The sequence below is a fragment of the Aythya ferina genome (genome assembly GCF_964211825.1).
Source record: "Aythya ferina genome assembly, chromosome: 7".
NCBI lineage: Eukaryota > Metazoa > Chordata > Aves > Anseriformes > Anatidae > Aythya > Aythya ferina.
The window spans coordinates 14,882,903-14,904,577 of NC_140302.1; the positions used below are offsets into that span (position 1 = coordinate 14,882,903).

Consider the following 21,675-nt stretch of genomic DNA (forward strand, 5'->3'; position numbering starts at 1 on the left):
GCACAGTACCATCCTGCACAGATACATCTATCATTCCAGGGCATGGTTCTTACTGGAAACACCAGCTCTCAGTTGATCCAAATTTCTGAATGACAAGGAGTTATACGCAATGTATGTTTATCAGCCGGGATATTTCAAAGGGTTCTTTTTGGAGATTAAGATACTTCAGCAAGCCACTACCACACACTGTGTGTTGATACACATAACCCTGAATCTGATGCAAAGCAGAAAATCCCAAGCCAAGCTCTGAAAATGATACTGAAAAGGACAGATTTTCTTAGCCCTGCTCACAGAGGCACATCTGCACAACATACCCAAGTGAACCTTCTCAGCCCCTGGTGGAAGTGCAGCAAGAGCCTGCCAGGAAAGCTGCTCCCAGGCTGAAGAAGTACTGTGGATGTAGTTACCATCTTTGCCACTGGAATGGCTAACCATAGCCTCCTGGAAGAACAGGTGATGGCTATTGGATTGATGCAAACAGCACATTGAAAGCACTTGAAAAACTTTAATCCTACCTCTTGTGCTGGTACTATTAATGGCAAGAAACTGGAACTTAGTCCATAATCAGTGCTCAGCTGCAGGTCAGGGGGCAGCCGGGGGAGTAGGAGGAGTAGGGGAAAGAGGAGGGAGGGCAAGAGGTCAGATGGGCAACATGGTACCAGCTAACAGTAATTCAGACTTCTTACACTTGATTAACACATTTAAGTTTTTTAAAAAAAAAAAAAAAAAAAAAAAAAAAAAAAATATGAGAATGCTTTTATACACAGATGTTAAAAAAGACATAAATGAGAATTAGAGATTAAATAAATGGTAGATGAACAAATTATTCCCACAGATTTTTTTTTTTTTTTTAAGGGAAAAAATAGGCTACAGATTAGGAAAAAAACTGAAGACATTGAGTGAGCTTTGTTAATTTTGCTACATAACATTTCACTCAAAAGCTCCATTTTTGTAGAAATATCTATGTTATATATCCTTTCAGTTCGCTACCCATACATACATCAGTATATATTTATCTCCTTCCTTCTTTTTAGCTGAGAACTGGGAGATTTGCATAGCATGGTGAAAAAGAACAATTTCTTATTGTGAAATAAGAAGCTGAAATAATCAAACAGGAAACCACAGTTTATGCTCTTAATTTATGTTTCCCTTTTAAAGTGTAAATATATATTAAAATATACATATGGAAATGTGAATATATTTGTTTTTAAGACCAAAAAAAATTATTTGACATGAGTTTAATACATTATGATTATAATAGACCTTTTTAACTGGGTTTAACTGAGAGACTAATTTTTACATTATTGACAAACCTTGGATTTTTCTTATTTTTCTTTTTTGTCTGGAAGGGGCAAGTGCTTTCTTATGACAAAGACTTGAAAGATATATACCTTTTTTTTTTTTTTTTTTTTTTCCTACTTCACTTTCACATGTGTTGAAACTCATTGCTTCTGGAAATGAAGATGCTCTGGTGTCAGCTGTAAAATCTGTATCTCACTTCCTCAGACAAGTGGATATTTATTGACAGGGTGTGAGAGAGAAAGAGAGGAGAGACTGCCTGTCCTGGAGCCAGTAACCTTGGTGAAGATGCAATGTCACAAACACCAAGCCATCATTCTCATAGATGTACAGCATATTATTTAAAGGGAAACAAATATCGGCCACTGAATGTCACTGCAAGGACACATCTTCTGCCTCTTAACTAAACTTATCAGTGCTGTGGTTTAATATGGTACCTTTTTCATCCTCCCCTCAAATTCATCTTACAGAGCAGCTCTTGACACTACCAGAGAGCAGTCAAGACTAAGATTTAGTGACGTTTGCTTCAAACAGATCTAGATTTATTGACATTTGTTGCCTGCTCCTTTTTTCAGTAACCACACACAGAATTAATTTTAACCATTTCTTAAACTGTTAGAAACTGCATACTTGTAAAACATACTTGAGTAAACAAGGTTGAGACACCTACATTAGTGTTACTGGCCTATTTCCACTTGTAATTAGAGGACCAGAGCCTTAGTCACAAGGGCCTGAAAACATGCAGGCAACGTTTTGCTGGAAGTTGGATGAAAAGGTACACATCAATCCCTTTTCAAAATGAACTCTCTTCCAGTAGAGAGGGGAAGATTTATATCTCAATGGCTTATGCAAGCATGTGATTATCAGCTGTACATGGAAATACTGGAGGTGGGGAAAAAAAACGAATCTTTTAACATCTACTTCAGTGTGAAATATTGCTTTACTAATTTAGTCTGTATTTATTATGTAATAACATAGCTTACATTAACTTCTAAACCCCAAATTAACACATCCTTTGTACTTCTACTTTTCTACAGAAATTGTATTAGTGCTAAGAGAAATTGGTTTCTACAACGGTACCTAAATATCTTGCTGTTAATCCCCACAAATTAATGAAATGATTGAATTCATGCTTTTCAAATCTAGAAGAGATTTGGACACTCAGAACTGAACAGCACAGTAACGTAAATACTTTAGCCTATATACAATACTGACACAGCCATCTCTTAGTAACACAGAAAAAACACTTACATCCATATTTTAAAAGGAAAGACAGATGAATATACTCTCGTGACTCTCCTAATGTTAGACAGAAGTACGAACTTGCAGTGTTCTGTAAAAGATTAACTACTACATGAAAAAAAACTGCTGGATGTAAATTTAAAAGTCCAAAAACACCCAAGAGGCATAACTATAATTATTGCTCAGGGAAGCTGTTTAAGACTAAAAATACATTTCCATTAACAACCAAAATTAGTTTTCATTGCCTTTTTCTCAAGTTTTCAGTGAATAACCTTTGATGATAGCACATAATGATTCATTAGAAAAAAAAAAAAAAAAAAAAAAAAAAAACTAATTCGCATTTCAGAAGTATGCTTATTTAAAAAAAAAAAAAAAAAATCAGAAATCATACCACTGAAAATCAAATGTTAGGAGATGCAAAGGACAGTTTGGGGATGAATATTATTCCACAGTAAGAGAATTACCATCAGAGTACATCCTAAGCATACAGTTCTACAGAAGAATAATATTACGATGTATTAATCAAAATAATTAATGCTTAGTTTTCAAGACATAAATTCTTCCAATTTGTGTCTATTCACTCAGCGTTAGCCAAAGCACAATTGGTGGAAAAAGCACCACCGAGTACCATAAAACATGTCTGCAAACTACAAAGCAGATACATATCAATGTAAAAATGTTGGATGACAAAACCCAGGTTTTTACAAGATTTCTGCATGCCAGGAAAATACACTTTAGTTTATAGGAAAAGGCTACAGTGTATCTTTATAACAGTATAAATCTCCAGAACCCTCATGATGATATCTAATTTACGTGGCTGTCACTGGAAAATGTGGTATAGTGAATTATACACAATACTAAGCTTAATTATGAACAGTACCCTAGAAATCTTGATTAGAAATCATTTGCTATACTCAGAGTCTGTAAAAACAATGACGAATTTATATAGCATATTGCAATTCCAAATAAATTATTCCCAGAAAATCAGAAGGAAGGTATAGATTAAATAAGAAATTATTTCTTAGGATCACTGCCAGATTTTAGGTACACTATCAAATACAGAGTAAAAATATCACAGTAGAAAATGCTTTAGATAAAAATAGCTACTTAGCATTCACGTCAATTATTTTCATCTACAAAAGTAGGCATTTATAAAACAAGGGCCAGATACCAAATATATGATACAGAAATGCGTATGTTTCATTAGATTCATTAGAGAACATCTGACAAAGTCTCGGCTACATTACTGCTCCCACCCACCACCATACTGTTTCACCCTACTCGAGTGCAGGTTTTCAGAAGGACATTGCCACAATGGTGGGATGGCTTTCCCAGCGCACTTTAGCAACTCTCAGAACAGCCTTATTTTCAGCAGGGGAACATTCATAACACTTCCAGCATGGGTTCTCTTACAGCTTCTATTGAAGTGCTACCAAATCTCACCTGTTTGTCAGATCTCAGGACTTCTATTTCCCTTGCCATAAAAAGAGCACACAATACTACCTCAGTGTGTTGTACAACTAAACCCAATAAGGTGTGAAGTGGTCATGCGATGACTAAATGACAAATGCTCATTTCCAATGTTAACATTGCTTCATCTCAACTGCAAAGCAAATTTCATAAAATATGAAATTATAAAGACCACTTGCATGTCTTTATATAAAGGAAAAATTCAACAACAGTATCATGAAGAGTTCAACATTTTCCCCTAGAGAAGTCTGGTCACTACCAGCAATGCGCTCTTTCAGGTGAGGAGACCTCCTGATATACACTATTTTATTTCAGAGAAAGACCTTATACTTATATGTAGAAAGAGATTAAATAAATCATGATTACAACAGTAAACACGTAAATTCTGATCAATAAGTACTTGCCTCCCCCTCCCCCCAACACTAACAGCTGCAATAAAGCTTTAAATGTAAAGCTGAGCACAACCAGCCATAAAAGTATGTAAAATAAATGAGGATAACATAATGAGGGAATCCAACATTCATCTCATAAATATAACATAACGACCACAACTAAAATGTCAGAGAATCTAATAAATCAATATGGTAGGACAGAGCTATCTTTACGCTTAGCATACATAAAAATATATTTACATGCAAGGTTTTCTATTTTTTATTTTTATTTTTTAAACCAAAGATCAAACAAGAAAAATAAGAAACTTAACTCCTTATTCACTTTGTGATTCAAAATTTCATGCTATTTTTATTTTGGTTTTCTACCCAACTGTAAGAGGGCATCTAACATTTTCTCCATAGAATAACAAAACAAATCACACCATTAACAAGTATATAAAGTGAAACAAAAGTATACATTCAGCACTTTAAATGGATACTCTTAGAGATAGTTTGTAAAAATACCTCCTAGAACAGGTGGAGAATTCTGTATACATCTCAAAATTTTCAAAAATGCAGACTTTTTTTTAAAAATTAAAGAGGGACTCTGTTTTCTTAATAATGTTAGAGAATTGTTATCAAGTACTTAACAGCAGGTTACATAGGTAAATTTCCTGTGCTGCAATACTAAATCTATTTTAGCTGCTATTTTTAGAACATCAAGATACATGTGCGTAAAGACAGCTCCAATAAGCTTGTTAACACTTCAAAGACTAATAAAGCACATAAACCACAAATAGTTCACAATACTGTAAGGTATTACAGCACAACTAATCAAAATCTGTTATAAGCCTCAGAACTGGATTTTTACTCCTTTGCATTTATTTTCCTGACTTGTTTGTTCCACCACCGATGGCACCATGGTGGAAGCAAATGTTGGTAATTCCATTAATAGGCACAAGATGGCATTAAAACAGCTGATACAAAAAGACAGGTCAACCTTTTTAATCTTGGTTCACTTCCACCACTTATGATTATCAATATAGAAGCAGAAGCCTTTCCACTTGCTTGGATACCAATCTTAAAATGGGTATGTGAGTTGATAATCAAGGTTAGGGACTTTTTATAGAGAACAATAAAGCCCCTGCTTTTACTAGAATGGATGTGCAAAAGTCTACACACCATGATACTGCAGCCAATGGTGGTCTCCAATCCACAGGCACTCAAAAACACCTCTCTCAAATAAATTACTTCCTAGGTAAATAAACAGAAGTTTCTATACACTTCTTAAAGCCAGGCATCTCAAAAAGCTGAGCAAAGAAGACTTCACTTACATATTACAGACACTTTAAAAAGTCACCACGTAGATTTTTAATTTAAACTAGAGATTAGTTTTTATGGACAGAATTAAACATTCTCTAAAAACTGGCTGTCCGTTGCATTACCCCTGTAGGTCTCCTCTGCCACAGCCTGAGCTCTTTTTGCAAGTACTCTATGGTCCAGTGTCACTTACCATTGCAGCACAAAGGAGATTGGCACTGTCAGCAATTTGCACCTCAGGCTGCCATCAGATACTTTCACAATGCTCAAAATTAGATGTTATCTTTACAATGCAACTATTGAAAATGTTCCAGTAGATTCTGCTTTACTTATTTATTTGTCAGTGTCTCACTGGGAAATGTTACCGTGAATGCTTGCATGCTTATTCCTATAATCAGGAAATTAATTACATAGGCTCACTCCTATAGACAACAAACAAACCAACAACAAACAAAACCCACAACTTTTTCTTCTCTCAGCCAACATTACATTTCTTGACCTGAAGAGTGGTGTAAATCTTGCCATCTTCTTAGATCACCTTTCTCTTACAGAGACCACAACGGAACTACTTAATCATTTATCAAATTTGCCTTGCAAAGAAAGCCACTACATAGGTTAAGTAACTGTTCTTCAAGTTAGTAAGAGAACCAAATTCATTATCATGTATCAAAGCATAAGACAGCAATTTACTTCTGAGGATCATCTCATTCCTAAGTGGAAATGACAGAAGCATCTCAGAGACTTTTCAGTAGCACCCTCTATTAAATAATGTCTCACTCATTAAGTGGGTCAATGCAATTAAAATAAGGTACCTTCTTAAGCTGTATTGGGACTAATGCTTTTTCAGTAGACTCACAACATTGCTTCTTTCGATTGTTAATTTATCTGCAAGTCAGTAAAACGGAAAAAAAAAAATCATCCAAAGTGCACCTGAATGAAGGAAAATCTCCTTCACTGCAGGCCAAAAATAACGCCACTGACAAAAATAAGAAACACTGACACATGCCCACTTCACGGAAGACATGAAAGAGATATCTGCAATGATGCCTTGGGACTGACATTTTCAGCCAGTGTTACTGGACTGCTCCTTACACTCACCCATTGCTAATTAGTACTGACATACAAATCAAATACCTTTGTAGAAGCAAATCTATTGCAACTTAAGTTTATTTTTAAAGTAAGTAACTCAATTACCTCAGTAATTGCCTGTGTACAGTTGTTTGCTCTTTCTCAAAGAAACTTTTTGTTCTAACATTCTCTCATCATCAGTAGGTTATAAATATCACCCTAGAAACATATTAGACAATAAAAAATAAAGCTAGTCTCAAAGATAGTCTTCTTACTAGCACAATTTGCTGAAAAACTCATAACAAACAACAAACATAAATTTTGATTGATCCAAATTCTAAAGCCATTCTCTTTAATTTAGCAATGTGTAACATATTTAAGCAAATATTGCATTCAAAATAATTTAAAAAATTTACTCTGAACCAGGAATTAAACAAGATCCTACTATACCCACTAACAATCTCATTCCTCCATATTTCACCCATACTTCACTTTTATTTTGCTTTGTCTGAGAACAGTGAAAACTGTTTCTAATTTCCATAACAGGAGATAGCAGTCCTTTGAAAGATTCAGTGGCTTCACGGGAGATCATTTTCCTTCACACTTTTAATAAAAAGAGAGGACTTATTCTTTTTAGGGTGTCCACAACTCAGATGACTCAAAACTTTTGGGAAAAGTAATTTATTTTTTTTTGAACCAGTAGTTTAATAACATATAACATTGTTCTTTTGAATGACTATATGCCTCTTTAATCCCCTGCTTTTTTTTCTGGGGGGGGGGGGGGAGGAAGGGGAGTGGGTGGGAATGTACAGATGCTGTTTTGCTGTGCTCCATACCTACACTACTTCAAATGGTTTGACCTTTTCACCACTCTATCCACTGAAAGGAGCAATACACAGGACAAAGTAACACCTCTGATAAACTCTCCTTTTGAAAACCATTCTTGAACCACAGTCGGTACAAGAAAAAAAAAGTCACCTGCATATTATTCCTCCTAGATCTAGTCCTGATATCACTGCAAAAAAATTCAAGCAAAAGCCATTTATTTTTGCATATTAAGTCCCAATTTCCAAACACCCCAAACTAAACAATATACTTGAAAACATAAATCCTTTATATTTAAGGGAATGGAAATACAGAGCTTTACAGTTGATCCATGCATACAGTAAGGATGGTATTGAATGCATTGGTATCAATAAATGTGCAAGTTACAAGGCTTCAGAAATTGAAGTGCTACCATATGATGAACAAACCTTAACATACATTTTGATCTTACACTGAATAAACATCTGCAAATCTATAAGCCAATCCTTCACATTTCCTTAAATGGCTAGCAGTATGAAGACACATTTTGGATATGATCGAAGAATACACGTAAGGAATTTCTAACACAACAAAGGAAAAATAAGATATTGTGCAAAGAGTGTTAAGTTACTTAAGAAAAAGTTTGGTCTCTTTAAAAAAAAAACAAACACATACATATATGTCTTCACATATAAATACACACAGACACACAGACATAAACTACACAAATACACATACATTTTCTGCAAGAAACTGTTTACCTGTCATTGAAAAGTCTTACAGTATGCTGTTTAAATTCACAGTGCAACTTTGAACTAAACCAGTCTACATGTCCATTTTCCCTTCCTCCAGACTTTTCGTTTTTTATTAACAAGTTTCTTATTGCACTATATATATCTGGCTAATAAAGGAGAATAAGCTCAAGTCCAAATTGACTGGAGGAGGCCTGTCTAACACGGACAGTTGACTCAGCTTCAGGCTGACCAACATGGAAGATACAGCTATTATTCCAACCAAATAATTTTCTTACAGCAGTATTTGTTACTTTCATTAATCTACACTTTTGGGTGCACTTTCTGCTTTTCAGCAGTCATACTACAAAAGGTGGGTTACTTAAGAAACAATTAGGTGCGTATACAAAACAATTTGCAGGCAGTCTTACTCTTTCAGCTTTCTAAGTGAAGTGCCTTTCAAGGCTGATTTATAACACTGTCGTCTTCAGAAGGCAAAATAATTAATAGGAGCATGGACTTCTAATTTCAGTGACTTCCAGAGAAAGTGGATTTCATTTGATTTATGATGGCCGGTGACTTTGCATTTTATCAGTTCATTCACTCATTATTTATGCTGATGACCAATTTCAATGGGTCGCTATCATCTAACTCACTACTAATCAAAGAGAATTAGGGTTCACTGCATTATTTAGAAGCCACTAATTTATCTTCAGAACAAGTATCAAGAATAGTTTGCGGCCTTCTACACTTCAAAAAAAAAAAAAAAAAAAAAAAAAGCACAGCTGGCAAAGCCATAGCATTTGGTTGATATTACAAATAAATGTCATAGGAGTTAGTTTTAAGAGCAGCTACTTTTTACAGAAGTTTTTAAATGGGGTAGACCATACAGATAGAAAATAAATATGAAAAACTGAAACAATAAAATGAAAGAATTCTGTCTGACCTCTTATGTCAAAATATTTAAAATGTTTTCTATTCCCTTCGCAGGCAACTCAAAGATACTTTATTTTAAAAATTCTCTCTTTTTCTCTCTCTACTAACTAAATGGAAATCTTTGCACCAAAACAATCCTATCTGGCATATTTCTCATTTAAAAGACATTTGACTGTATTGTAGACACAAAGAAATAGATCAGATTGAAACTTAAACCTACCAAAATGAGTTTTATCAGCAAGCTATAATTCCAAATCATATTCAATCGTTTGGAGAAAAAAATCTTCCAATAAGGCAAAGAAGAAAAATAGTTGCCTATTTAGCTCTTGGTGAACAGAGCACAGAAACCTCATTTCAATATTTTTATACCTTTGCACTTAGACATCCACGTAATTCTCTGATTTCATGGTCTTGTACGGCTGATCTCGTGTGTACCCCTTCAAGCAATTTTTTTTTTAACTTCTGTTGGAGTCACAACTTTTCTAAAACTTAGGTGAAGTACATAACCACAAATTTTATATAACTAAACTGCCACTACCAAGTTCTGGACCATCTCATAACAGCATGGTAGTAACTGTTCTGTAAGACAGCACTGCAAACTTTAAAGGTCCAAGTTTCAAAAAGCTGAAAATAGGTGGGGAAAAGAGAAAAAACATTAACTCTACAGAGGCATTGAAAATGAAAATTCCTTGGTGCATAATCATGGTAGTCTTTCTGCAAAAATAATCTATTCCTTCATAAACAAACCTTAAATTTAAACATGTAAAATCAAGGATTTCCAATAAGTTTTTCTACATCTATTAAGAAAATACATCTTTATACAAAAACTAAGGTATAAATATTTTTAAGAAAAATTCAAGGTCTCCTTGTATCCCCAGTATCCCAGGCCTGAGGCAAGAAGGAAAAAAAAAAGTCACCTTTTAAGCCAGAAAAGCATACCAGCAGTGTTTTCCACTGCTGTTATTCTCTCCCCACATGTAGGCATGGTGTCAAAAGACAGAAAATGACGAGCCTTCAGAAAAAAATGATACTTTTCATCTTTGTAAGTATTAAGGGATTCAAAACAACTCAGAGGTGCTACCTGCTCTTTGGTGTTTGCTCTTCCCCCAGCCCCAGAGTAGATCTGCTGCCTGCCTCTTTTCCTCCTGCAACAGTTCTGGTACACGGCTTTTCCCTGGTAAGGAGGAAAACAAAAGCAACCTCTGTCAAGAGAGGACTGGCAGGCAAGTATTGAAAATACACATATCTGCAGAAAAGCTAGCATTGAAGTTGCACCGCCATTACAGAGTTTCCTGTATTTCTGCTGTGAGCGAACTCTGGCAGGCAGCTAAGCACCACACAGCTGACTGCTTCCTTCCCCCTTCCCTCCATGGGACAGGGGAAGATGAAAAAGTAAATGAAAACTTGGAGGGTGAGCTAAAAATTGCTTAGCAGGTAAAGGAGAAGTCTAAGTAAGGAAGAAAATAAAACAAAAATGCAAAGGCACTCAACTCACCAACTCCCATGGGCTGGCAGGTGCCCAGCCATCACCTGAGTGAAGATGGCACACATCCCTAAGTCCCCTCTTTTCCCATTTTACTTCAGAGTTTGGGGTTTCATGGCACAGTACACCTCTGTGGTTAGATCAGATCCTCTACCCTGTTGCATCCCCTCCCAACCCCAATCCCTTTACTACAGGACAGTGGGAGTCAGGGCAGGCCTAGACACTGGGCAAGCCCCAGCTGGCCATAGCTCAAAATACTGTTGTGTTACCAGGTGCTGCGTTACCAACAGTGTTTTGGTCACACATCTGAAACACAGCACCACACAAGCTGCCATGAAGAAAATTGTGCTCCAGCCAGACCAAGTACAACATCTAAAATCAATTCCTTCTCATAACAAAACTTTTTTGGGACAGTGAGACCATTTTAATACCAGCAAACCCCACAGAAAGTTAATTACCTTCTCCTCCTGGCTTCTTCTCTAGCTGCAGCTGCCTTCTCACAAGCTGGAAGCTTAATTACCTCCCTGCCCAGCTGCCCTCACCCCTGGCTGCACCTGAGGGAAAGGCCTGACCAGGCAGTGGGGCTACTGACCTGGCAGGTGTGGGAAGGCAGTAGAAAACAACCAACCTCAAGCCATCCCCCTGCACAGTTGGCTACTGATAACACTATGTTACCTTCCTAAGCTATGGTGGGTTTAAACAAGGCTTCTGTAAGGCTTCAGAAAGTTGTGGTTAGTGTAAAAACCATGCCCCTCCAAAACAAACAAGCGAACAAAAAAAATCATAAACATAGTATAAAAATACTATTTCAAAATATGTCTATTTTAAAACGTTTAAAATACTCTCTGTTCCTTAAAGACTGCCACATACATACATGAGATATTTAACACTCTTGTCTTTTCAAATAAAGTGGTGTTAATTCCTGGAGCCACAATATCGTGATTGTTATTTCAAGCATATGTATATGCTCCACTGTGTGCAAAGTAAGGGTAGTCCCTAAATATGTTTGTGCATCACCCGAGAGGTCAACTCACTGGGACATGAAAATTAGAAAAGAAAAAAAAAAAAAAAAAAGAGTTACTGCACCACCACACGATACTAAAACAAGGACATGGAAGGAAAGAATTAAGAACATAATTATATAAGGCTACAGAGTTTTATTGGAGGAAACTGGTATTTTTGTTGCCAAACAATAATTACAAACTGATTGAAATGACTAAGTAGCCATTCAGATTAGTGTTCATAAGAGTTTTGTTCACATAAACACAACATGCTCATCATACTAATGATCTGAAATAAAACCCATGACTTGGCATAGTTTTCTGCACCATAACACAATTTACATTTCATTGCTAGTAAAATCAAGCTGAAATACTGCAAACCAGTTCATCTTTACACTGCTTGAATTTTCTTTGCTGTTAATAAGCATCAAATGTTTTTTTCCCAAATAAGCATTTACATCTAACTTAGCAAAATTCAGTCACTCCCATTTATGTTCCTAAAACTATCTGAAAACTAAAACCTCCTAGGGCTATTCAAATTTATGTATTTCTATATTTGTATCACTAAAGATATCATGTTCGTCTTTTTTTTTTTTTTTTTTTTAATAATAAATGCATTTCTATAAAAAGATGTACATCAATGAAATCTGCAAGTAGTCATTTATAGAAGTTAAAAATAGAAGTCTTCAGTCTGGCTACAAAGCACAAAATCCTTAAAATATAATATTATGAAAAATATTCTCGTGTACACAATTCTCCTTGCAAGAGACAGAAGAAGAGATTTGTTAGTTTTGTTTATTTTTTGTCTATTTTAATTTCTGTTGTTGTTTTTTAAAACCCACAAGTATACTGTGTCATGGAGGCAAACTGGCACAATATGAAACACAAAGCCATTTTTTCATACTTGTATACAAATGAAATGCGAAATTTTCAGTTTGCAAACTAACCTCACAAATGTTCTATGAAATGAAATTGCACAGACACTTCATAAACCCATTTTATAGCTAGCATTAGGACAATATTCAGATTGAATGAAAAAAATAATCTATTAGAATTAATTAATATAGCTGATACTAGTACTAATGTGAAAATAGCGGGACAATGAAGTTCAGAATCTTAGTAGTATCCCATGCTTATTCCATAAGAGAAGTTTAATTAACCTTTCACAAATACTGAGCAAGTGAATTCTTCTGAATCTCTTATTTGGACAGACAATATAAAAAAGGTAGTTTATAATTTATAAAAATCCTGAGAGAAACTCTCAAGCAGACCTATTTAATAAGTCACATTAACCTTAAAGAAAAACCAGCAACAACAAACAGAAACTAAATTCCTTAATGCATAGAGAATAATCGCAAAGGTAAGAAAAGAGATGCTATTTTTCTGTGTCAAACTAAATTATGACACCTACCCACAGTGTTTGTCAAGTCCAAGAACTGAACTACATGACATACAGATGGAAATATAGAGGGAAAATGCTCAAAAGATTCTTGTTCAAGTGTGGTAGCAAAATCCACGAGCAAAGCCCTTAGTCCAGGGGAAAAGACCTTTATCACCGCAGCATTGCTGTATATACGTCTCCTGTGTCTCCAAGACCACTTCTTCATGAAGCAGAAGAAATACCAGCAGAATAATCCAGAACTAGATAAATCTCAGCAAAAACAACTGCCGACAAAGTTGGCTGTTTTTTACCAGGTAGTCTTAGGTATTCTGCAAAAGGGTATTCTTCAACATGGAAATCCCTCTACAACCTTTGCACACTCTCTCATGCACATATCTAAGGTTATAATTTGCAATCAATCATAGAACTCTGAAAAAAAAAAAAGTCTTAAAAGAAGGGGATGCAATGGGGAGGAATGTGGTCATGACAGAAATGAACAAGGCTCTTCACAAAGAAAGTGTCTCTTTCTCCTCAGCCTGTCACATTCTTAGAATTTTGAATAAACAAATAAATAAAAAACACTCCAGATTTAGATATTTATGTAATTTTTTTTCTGATTAATTATACATTTATCAATGCTGTGAATTATCTTAGCAACTTCTAATTTTATATTCTTCTCTAAACAGCTAGAGACATTTTGCATTCCCAACAATTGAACAAATAGATTTTTAGACTGATATGACCTCTTCAAGCAAGCAGCTGTAAAACTCCCATTGTTCATAAAATCCTGCATATGTACATCCCCAAGTCCCCCCTTCCATTCAATATATATGAAAATGCAATTTACTGTACGTCAAATGAAAAATGCAGTTTTCAAATGCATGACAACAGGTGCTAGTTAAATGATCAGACACTATTTGTTACCAAGTCTCTTACTCTCATTTGCAGCATGATAAATTGCATTTTAGCAGAGTACCGCGATCTAAGGGGTCTTGACATGCTTTTATTGATTTGCATAGGTTATATGCATGTATTCCTGTTTGTAGGCAAATAGTGCCATGAGTAAATTCAAGTTACCGTGCCTCTGTTTCAAGAAAATTGCAGTCATCACAGGGGAGCCAAGATGGAGTGAGGTTGGGTAAAAGAGACACATGCAGCCCATTGGAATCTCAGAACCTCTATTAAGATTTATAGGCTGCAGGATTCTTTTGGGCTTCAACATTATTCTTAGTAAACCCTTTCTGTCTTCAGTTGTTTATAAAAACTGGCAGCTTTAGCAAAGACAGAAGCTTATGTTGTAGGTAGCACAATTTAACATAATAGTGATAGCCTGTCCTCCAAATATCCTGATACTGATTTTGAAAGAGAAAATGCATATCCTGGATTCCCTTTCCCATAATTTGAAAGGTTTTCTTTTTACTGAACATCCTCTCCTGCATTTACACAACATTTTGTGGACCCCAGTTAGTTAAGATCAGTTAACATAGCTATCCTCTCCTACCTCTGCACAAGTTAGCCAGCATCATTACTCCCCTTCCTATATAGGAAGGTTAGATACCTTCACTGCAGGGTACAAATGACAGGCCTAGAATCAGGAATTGAGGCTTCCATACTTGTGTTTCCTCAGACTGGGAATGATGTGATCCACCGTCATCAGCATTTGTGTACAGTTTCCCCGGTTTAGCAGTTTGCAGTTTAGCAGTTTGGCATATGCTCACCCCCATTACTAAAGATAACATAACACAATGCCCCCATGCAGGAAGATTATCTCTATGCATGCATGCACATTGTTTTGTATTACAACGGTTGGAGCTGGCATGCAACATTCAGGCTGGTGTCAATCCATACAGGCTACTGTTCCAATCATTCCCTTGTAAATTTGCACGTTACTGATAAAGGTTCTGGTTACTGGGGGAGCTGCTATTGTATCAGTAAAAGGATTTAGACTTGACAGATATACTTACACCTCACAGTATCCAAGGAGCTCCTCCTTACTTGTATGTTATTTCAGTATTTAAAATTTAAGAACTGTTTCAGAGTGACAGTTTGGCATTAAATTTGATGGAACTCAAGAACTGTATTCTTTTCCCTGTCTGCATCACAAAACCTAAAGCCAAGCAAAATTAATTTAACTGAAATTTAAGAAAAAAAAAAAAAAAAAAAAGAAAAAAAAAAGAGAAAAAGCATGAAATGATAAACGTTAAGGCAATACAGAATGCACTACCTCAGAAAACATTCTGATTTGACATTTAGTCCCACTCATGTGTCACTAATAAATTCTAACCAAAACTACTTCATGTAGGCTCTAACTAACGTCTAAGATAATTGCCCACATTATCAATTTTACTTATAGACCCTATTTTACCCTAATTTTACTTATAAACCCTATAGGTTTCTCAGTTTATGAAGATTCTGGTGTATGTTTCTCAAGAAAGAATAAACTACAAACTGTGTTTACAGGGGCTGTAAAACTGAATGAATCAGCACATTATGACGTATCCTGAAAGCATTTTTGCTTACTGTCTGCCAATTTTTATACAGTTTAGCTAAATATTCAATTTAGAATATTAACATTTAAAGGCAGGGGAATCAGCAATATCTCAAAGCAGAACTGACCCACACAATTGGGCATTCATCCATGAATGACAGGATAAATGATTTGCAAAATATCAGAACAAAAATTGTGTTCATTGGTCAAAAATATTCAATACATTCTTAAATCTATCAACCTGAGCCACTGTGATTCAGTTCCTTCAAGTCATTTATAGTTTGAGCCATCTAGAAAAAATATCTTCACTGTCCTGAACGAATTGCCTCCTGCCTTTCAAGCTTGAAACCCTTCCTTGCTTAATTCTCCTAAAATGGTACACAGAATTAAAAATAATTATGCATATTACCTCTGTGTCCATGAAAAAAATTACTACTTTCAATGTATTGGTATTGCCTCTACTAAGGTTGTTGGGCTCATTCCTTAGCCCCAATTTCACATTCACGTGCAGCCTATAAAGCAGGCCTATATTCTCTACTTGCCAAAGGTTTTGCATATTAAAACAATTTTAGGCATAGGTAGGATTTCAAACCCCATGGCAGTCAGGTCATTGACAAAGGCCAGTATTCAAGAACATCCAGCACCCAGGCCTCCAGGCATTCCTTTTCTGCAGATAGAAAAGATCAACCTGCATACACTTCCCAGCCAGAAGACTAAATTATGCTAACAGAAGGGGCCGCAAGCACAGTGCAATACCACTATGAATGTGTCTTTTTAGGAAAGCAATTAAGCACAACAACTGACATAGCCAGGCAATCTGACTAGGTAGTAATAGTTCCTTAACTATTCATCAAAGCACGGAAAGGTATAATATTAACAGAGACAGCAGCTGATATTTCCTTAATGATAAAAATCTTCAGGTAAAAAGAATCTTTTTTTTTTTTTTTTTCCCCCACAGCTAAGCAATGGAAATTCAAATCCCATATACCTTGCAAAAGACAAGGTTTGAAAATTTTAAATATTAATATATATATTATATATATATATATATATATATATAGTGAAAGTGGTTTTAGAAATTCTATATTGCAAAATTCAGAAGTCTGCAGAACTGAAAAGGACTCTTGGGATTTCTTGCTAAAGACCTTGCCTCTGGTACAAGCCACCTATTTGTATTAACCTCAGAAATGATGTGAAAGATTGTTCAGTTTTCCCTAATGAGAGGAATTTAGCATGGTTGGCATAACATTCCATAATAATATTTCTATGCAACATATTCACTAACGCTTCAAAAGCCATCAAAAATTTAACAAAGAAAATGATAATTAATATTACAAAACATACAGATGAACAAATTAGAGTAAGTGGCACTATCAAGTTATTGTTTTTCTCCTCCTCTCCTTCTACTCGCTGGAGACATAATTAGGATTGCTTGACTTACTATTAATTTGCTGGTGCAAAATACAGTACAGAGGGTTGTTTCTATTCCAGGACATGCCTACAGGCAGGAAAGTATACCTCTACACAGAGAAACATATGACTGACCACCACTGGATCACTTCTCATAATTCTAGTACTTTCAAAATCATGTTTTTCCCACGTTTGCTCTCTCTTCCCCTTGTTTCAATGTCATCTTCCTGCAACTTTCATTCAGGGTGCAGTCCTGTAAACTATTTTCTACTCTTGCATAAGCCAATTTTCTATATTGCATTTATTGTGTAAGGCTAGGCACGGATAGGGAGATCCCCAGGAACCCAGCAGGCACTCCAGTAGCTGAGAAACAACTACGGGGAGAAATACCTTTCAGCACCATTTTGTTTACTGGAGCACATGTCTATGGCTGTGAAAGGCTGCGCTCATTTTAACTTGAATGGCTAATAATTAACAAGTACTTGTACATGCAAAAGATTTGCATGTACGAATAGAATACTAAGAATAACCATTTCTTACATGCAGATGACCACCGCAGAAGCAGTTCATCATCAAAAGAAGACTGTTAGGTACCTGTAAGAGTAGACTTAAAAGATACTTTAATGTAAGAGTTCATCATTGCAGAAAGTATTAAAAAAATCGGAACTTTAAAAGAATGTGGTAAAGATTAAATGCACTCCTCCAAACCTTTTGAATATCAGGAATTAAAATCTGACGCAGAAATATACATTTCAATTAACATCCAAGTCTGAAAAATTAAGAAATTCCGGAAAGATGATAACAGTATATAAAGGAATTCTCTCACACGAATAGAGAAGCAACAAATCAGCATTAGCACTTAAACCATCAGAAAGATTAATTCCACAGATCAAACGGATTTTCAGGGCATCCTTTGCAGATTTAGACCTTTATACTAGGAAGCTTGTCAAATAAAGGCACTCGAAGAGGAAAGAAAGTAGCCATGCCAAAGCATATGTGTAGCTCATGAGGTTGACATGCTATCACTGTTCGTAAACAGTAAATCTATCTGCATTTTAGTAGCGCTCTATCTAAACACTACTCCCTCTGGAAAAAGTGTGTTCAGCAGTATTATAGTGCACACACTTTGTTTGTGCTTATTAAATAAAAAGAAAGGATCACCTTCAACCATATTAATGATGGACTGGTGGATGAAGGATGTCTGCGAAAATTCACAACATCTGTTTGCTCCACTCTCTTCTCAGCGTGCTGCACCTATTCCTCATGCTTAATGATGCTCATCCACTCTGCAAGTTTTACGAACAAATGTGTGTTTAGCCACATTCATCATTCTGAATGAGCGTTCTTGATGAAGCATCCACTGGCCTGTTTCGCTCTTTCTGCTACACTTTAACAAATGACAACTGCTCTACGTATTTTTCATTTGTTAAAAATAAAAAGCTAAGTGAAGAATAGGCCCAGCAAATTTTTCTTTTACTCCTCTGGTAACTTTACTAGAAAATGGAATACTACATGCATTTAAACTGTATACAGGTTCACATGCACAAATCGAAATGGTGTGTATAGATGTATAGTATTTTCAAAACACTGTGCAGCAGAATACACCATACCAGAAATACATACTGTCCTATACAAAGAAGAGTAGGTCAATCTTCTCATGAAAGTGATGTATTATGTCACACTACAATCAGTTAGGGCATGGATTCTGTGATGTATGCAATGCCTTGACGCAAGCCACTCAGCATCTTTTGGTATCAGGCCAGCAATACATCACAGTGGACATCCATCTTCCATTTTCCAGCTTACTTTAAACACACAAATAAAGGGAAAGACACATTTCCCAGAAAACATGTGCACCATAGATACCAATATAAAATAAATTCAACTGTGAATAAGAAAGTGTGTCCAATCCAGGATATTTTTTATTAGTTAGGAAAGCAAACTATAAAGGATATTAGTGAGTAAATGGAACTAAAGAATCAAATCTAATAAAAAGAAAATGCTCAGAAAAAACGAAGTGTGGAACACCTTCAGAAGTTAACTTTCAGAAGTCAGAGCAGCTCACAATTTTCATTTGAGTTTCTGCACAGAAAAATTAAAATACTAATTTTCCTAAACACACGTACATTAGGTTTCTGATGCAATATGCAGTGAACCATTGCCAGGCTTATCTTCTGAAAGGGTTTTGTACACTTCCCAAAACTGTGTAGATGAAGTGAGTTTTTTTGTGAAGACATACTATTACCACTTAATGGTATTTCTGTGCTTTACTGATTGAGTTGCTGTAAGCCCCTTTGGGTCTGTGTTGGTTGTCTGTGTTCATCTGTATTAGTTTGATTGAGGAGGCCAGTGGGCATATTGGATGAAGCATGTTGCACTGGAAAATATGAATGCAGCATCCACACACTTAATGAACGTGTTAAGAACATTTATTGCAAAGCATTTTGCATATTGAAAAAAAAAAAAAAAAGGCGGATTTTGTGATTCCTATTTTGATGTTACTGTTTTATTAAATAGGTTGGGGAAAAACATGGATCCTGTAAAAGTTTGCCACAGGTTGCCCTCTTACTGAGTAATAGTTCACAATGAAGTGATTATGGAACCACAGAGGAAGCTTGGACTTATTTTTAATTAAAAAAAAAAAAATCCCAGAATCATTATGTTCAAACCAAAAAGAGAGAGAGAAATTAAAATTCAATAAGCAGTTATATTTCAATGAGCAGTAGTAGGATACAGAATGAAACATGCACAAATTCTCAGTCATTGAAACTATTTAAAAAACTATACCATCTATAAATCTTTTATCCAAAAGCCAAACAACCCAAATAACTTCTTATTAAAGCAGATAGAAATTCTCTATAGAAACCTCTTTCTTTAAAATAGTACTGGCATATACTAACAGTGGCCACTGACAACAGAAATAAATTTAAAATCCAAAAATGTTACGTGCTAAAAGATACCAATTCCCTAAACTTAGAGACAGGCTCAACTAGGCAATAAGTGAAAGGGATATTTACCCAAATTTGGAATTCCATTCCAAATGTGCAGTGGCAGCAAAGCATAATGGGGATGTGCAACTCTGCTTTGCAAAGGTAAATCCTGTACCAATGGTATGTTCGGTCAGAGGAACACTGCTTTATCCTGTCCTCGAGACTCTACACACAAGTTAGATGGCATCAAAAGAGTAAACAAATGAAAACTAATTAAAACCTTTACAAATCATATTGTGCTGTTGCCATATATTAAAGTAAAACTAATACCAGCTCCCTTCAACCTTATCTAAAGCCATTAAGTAAGTCAGAGATATTGACTGGCAAACTCACAAACAAATGCCGCTTTGGGGTAAGTTATGTTCCATTCCCAAAAAAATGCATAAAATTATGGAATACAGATGATGGTATTCAAATTAAATAACTATCGCCATAAATCAGCATGCACTGCTGATCTCCCTTTCCTAAGTTAGTGCCATGTAAAATTAAGCTCTTGAGTTTCAAGACTCTCTTTTTTGACAAAGTTTAGTAAGAACTTCCCTGTGATGCCTCAACACTGATAAAAAGAAGGGGAAAGGGGAGAACTATATAGCAAGTGAAATGAAATACATAAAAATGGAATCACTATGATTTAATAGAAATTGCAACAAATGTCTATTCAGGCTCCTCTGAGGTATAAGTACTCAAGGAATCTATTATTATGCTTAACAGAAAATTGTCCATGACAAATTTAAGCACTATATAGAAAATATTCCTCTTCAAATATCTACAATTAATACTGTAGAACTGATAAGAGTTGCATATTTTTGTTATAAAAAGGAATTTGTAATTATAATAAAATATACAAATTACTTTTTTATATATATAAAAAAAGGTGCCTCTGATCATATTTCAGAAATTAGGTTCCACAGAGAATTTTTTAATATAAAAAAATAATTTACATTTTTTGCTATGAATGCTTTTTTCTCTGCTGTAAAACAGATCTGTATCTGAAAATAGAAGAAAGGATTTATGCAAAAATAACCTCAAGGGGATCATTACAGAAACACAAAAAGTAATTTTCTACTAGAATTGTTAAATGTATTTGCAATAGATGTTTAAAAATATGGCTACAAAATACATAAAACATACAAATGAAGGGGAATTAATACAAGCATGATAATTTAAATGGTATCCTTACTTAAGTGACAGACTGATTAAGCCACAAAGCATAGTTTTCAAGGGGGGGAAAGCCTTTTGCTAATTTGAAGTTAGAGTGATATTAAAATACATGCATTTTGTGCTATGTGGATACATAGCCATCGAATTCATTCTCATTACTTACATATGCATTGAGTACAAACAGTTTATTAGACTTCTCTAAATAAATCTCTAGGTATAGTTAATAACTTGAAAAAAAAAATAGTAAAGAAAGAACAGAAAAAAATTGGTGACAAATTTGGTGAAAAAAGGTGACAAGTGCAATTCCATACCTCTATAAACAAGACAAACTTAACCCCGGGATGATAGTGCTCCTACCCATGCAGAGTAGCAGGCAGCACTGAGAGCATCCGTTCCCACCAGAATTAAAGGGAGTAGCCTACTTTGCAAGTGGTCCCCGCAAGCCCATGAACGGCAGTGCACCCTTCCGTGACTGGCAAGGGAGGCTACAGAACTAGCAAGGCAGGTGCAGTCTAAGGCA

At 35.4% G+C, this 21,675-nt stretch overlaps 1 protein-coding gene across 14 annotated transcripts in view; it reads right to left on the reverse strand.

The window, feature by feature from the left end:
• Positions 1–21,675, reverse strand: part of LOC311439619 (leucine-rich melanocyte differentiation-associated protein-like) — a 400,118-nt gene that overhangs the window by 114,159 nt on the left and 264,284 nt on the right. For all 14 annotated transcript variants that reach the window (XM_084525513.1, XM_084525512.1, XM_084525525.1 and 11 more), the window contains one exon: positions 10,323–10,415. In XM_084525513.1, the coding sequence (XP_084381639.1) occupies positions 10,323–10,415 (93 nt within the window). The remainder of the gene's footprint in view (positions 1–10,322; positions 10,416–21,675) is intronic.